We start from the raw sequence: 1304 nt of genomic DNA, 5'->3' as shown, positions 1-1304 counted from the left end.
AATACATGTTTGTCCTCTGTGTTTCCATAGTTGACTCAGTGGTCAACTTTGCATGAGCAATATGAATTGTTATCTGAGGGCAACAATGGCCTCTTTGGTCTGGTAGGAAATGACTCTTTGTTTAATATTCTGTTATCACTATATGGCAGGTATATACTGTATACATAGTGAAATACTCTGAAATGTAATATTTCAAATACAAATTTAGATTCTGTCCAAAGAAGTGATAATCTCCTTTTCAAGGCAAGCTGACACAGAACAAAACCAGAGAAAACAACACATTCAAAGACGATAGTTAAGATTCGGGTTTTACCATATTGATTTTAAGCAAATATGAAAGTTTAATGTAAAAAATAAGTGATAGATTAATCTATAGTAAAAATCCATCCAAATCATTGCCTCGTGACAAAAAATGTACACTTTGGATTAATCTATAGTAAAAATAATTAGCACTTACACCCCTAAGTTTCAATATAGAAGCATTTCATTCACTGTATTATATTACAGTAGGTGGCAAAATTACGTTCAGTGGTTTTATTTCTGAAATCACATTTTCATGCTTTTAAGGAAACTGTTTGGGTTGTCCAGCCCAAACTGTACTCCTTTTAAACTTTACATCTGTTGGTACTGTCTGTGTCTGTTTCCTTTGACTTGTTGAACCACTCTGCTTTCTTCAGTTAACATTTGAATTGCAGTCCGGTCACTGCACTTCCTTTAGTACCACAATCCATTTTTGTTCCATCATACTGAAACTTTTGAACTCAGACTGTTAAATATAATGTACCCTGGGTGTTTGTTTTTTGTTTTTAAACATTCAGTGTCTCTCTTCAAAATGCATTTTGTGTTCCTGTGGCCTTAAAACATTTTGGTTGCACTTTCTACCTCACAAAACCTTTACAATCTATTTTAAGTTTTTCGCTCATCAGTCTGAGGTCTTCTCTTTTATTTGGACGTACAGTTATCTACATCACCATAACTTGGTCAAAACGTCACAGGGTCCCTTTGAGAATTTCTAAAAAAGAAGCCACATCTTTATCTCAACTCTGCTTTTGTCCAATTGCCCACCACATGGTTTAAATCAGTTTTACATGACAACAGTAATAGTCTCTCCTGTGTTTTTTGTGTTTTAAAACTGTGTGCCTGCATGAATGTATAATAACATAAAAAACATGAAAATCCTGAGTGTGCTTTTTAAACAGACCTAATCTACGTGTGTGTGTGTGTCTGTCTGTCTGTCTGTCCGTGTCCTGTAGGCAGTCAAGTTTGAGCCCTATCATGACAGCGCTCTGGTGAGGTTCCTGCTG

General features: G+C 35.4%; 1 protein-coding gene across 1 annotated transcript in view; it reads left to right on the top strand.

Moving 5' to 3' along the window:
* Nucleotides 1-1304, top strand: part of pik3cg (phosphatidylinositol-4,5-bisphosphate 3-kinase, catalytic subunit gamma) — a 26718-nt gene that overhangs the window by 9849 nt on the left and 15565 nt on the right. Inside the window, exon 18 of the mRNA XM_020601529.1 lies at nt 1254-1304. This exon is cut by the window's right edge and continues 4 nt beyond it. Coding sequence (XP_020457185.1) covers nt 1254-1304 — 51 coding nt within the window. The remainder of the gene's footprint in view (nt 1-1253) is intronic.

The sequence above is a fragment of the Monopterus albus genome, unplaced genomic scaffold (genome assembly GCF_001952655.1).
Source record: "Monopterus albus unplaced genomic scaffold, M_albus_1.0 scaffold51.1, whole genome shotgun sequence".
Classification (NCBI taxonomy): domain Eukaryota; kingdom Metazoa; phylum Chordata; class Actinopteri; order Synbranchiformes; family Synbranchidae; genus Monopterus; species Monopterus albus.
This window is presented reverse-complemented; position numbering and strand designations above follow the sequence as displayed.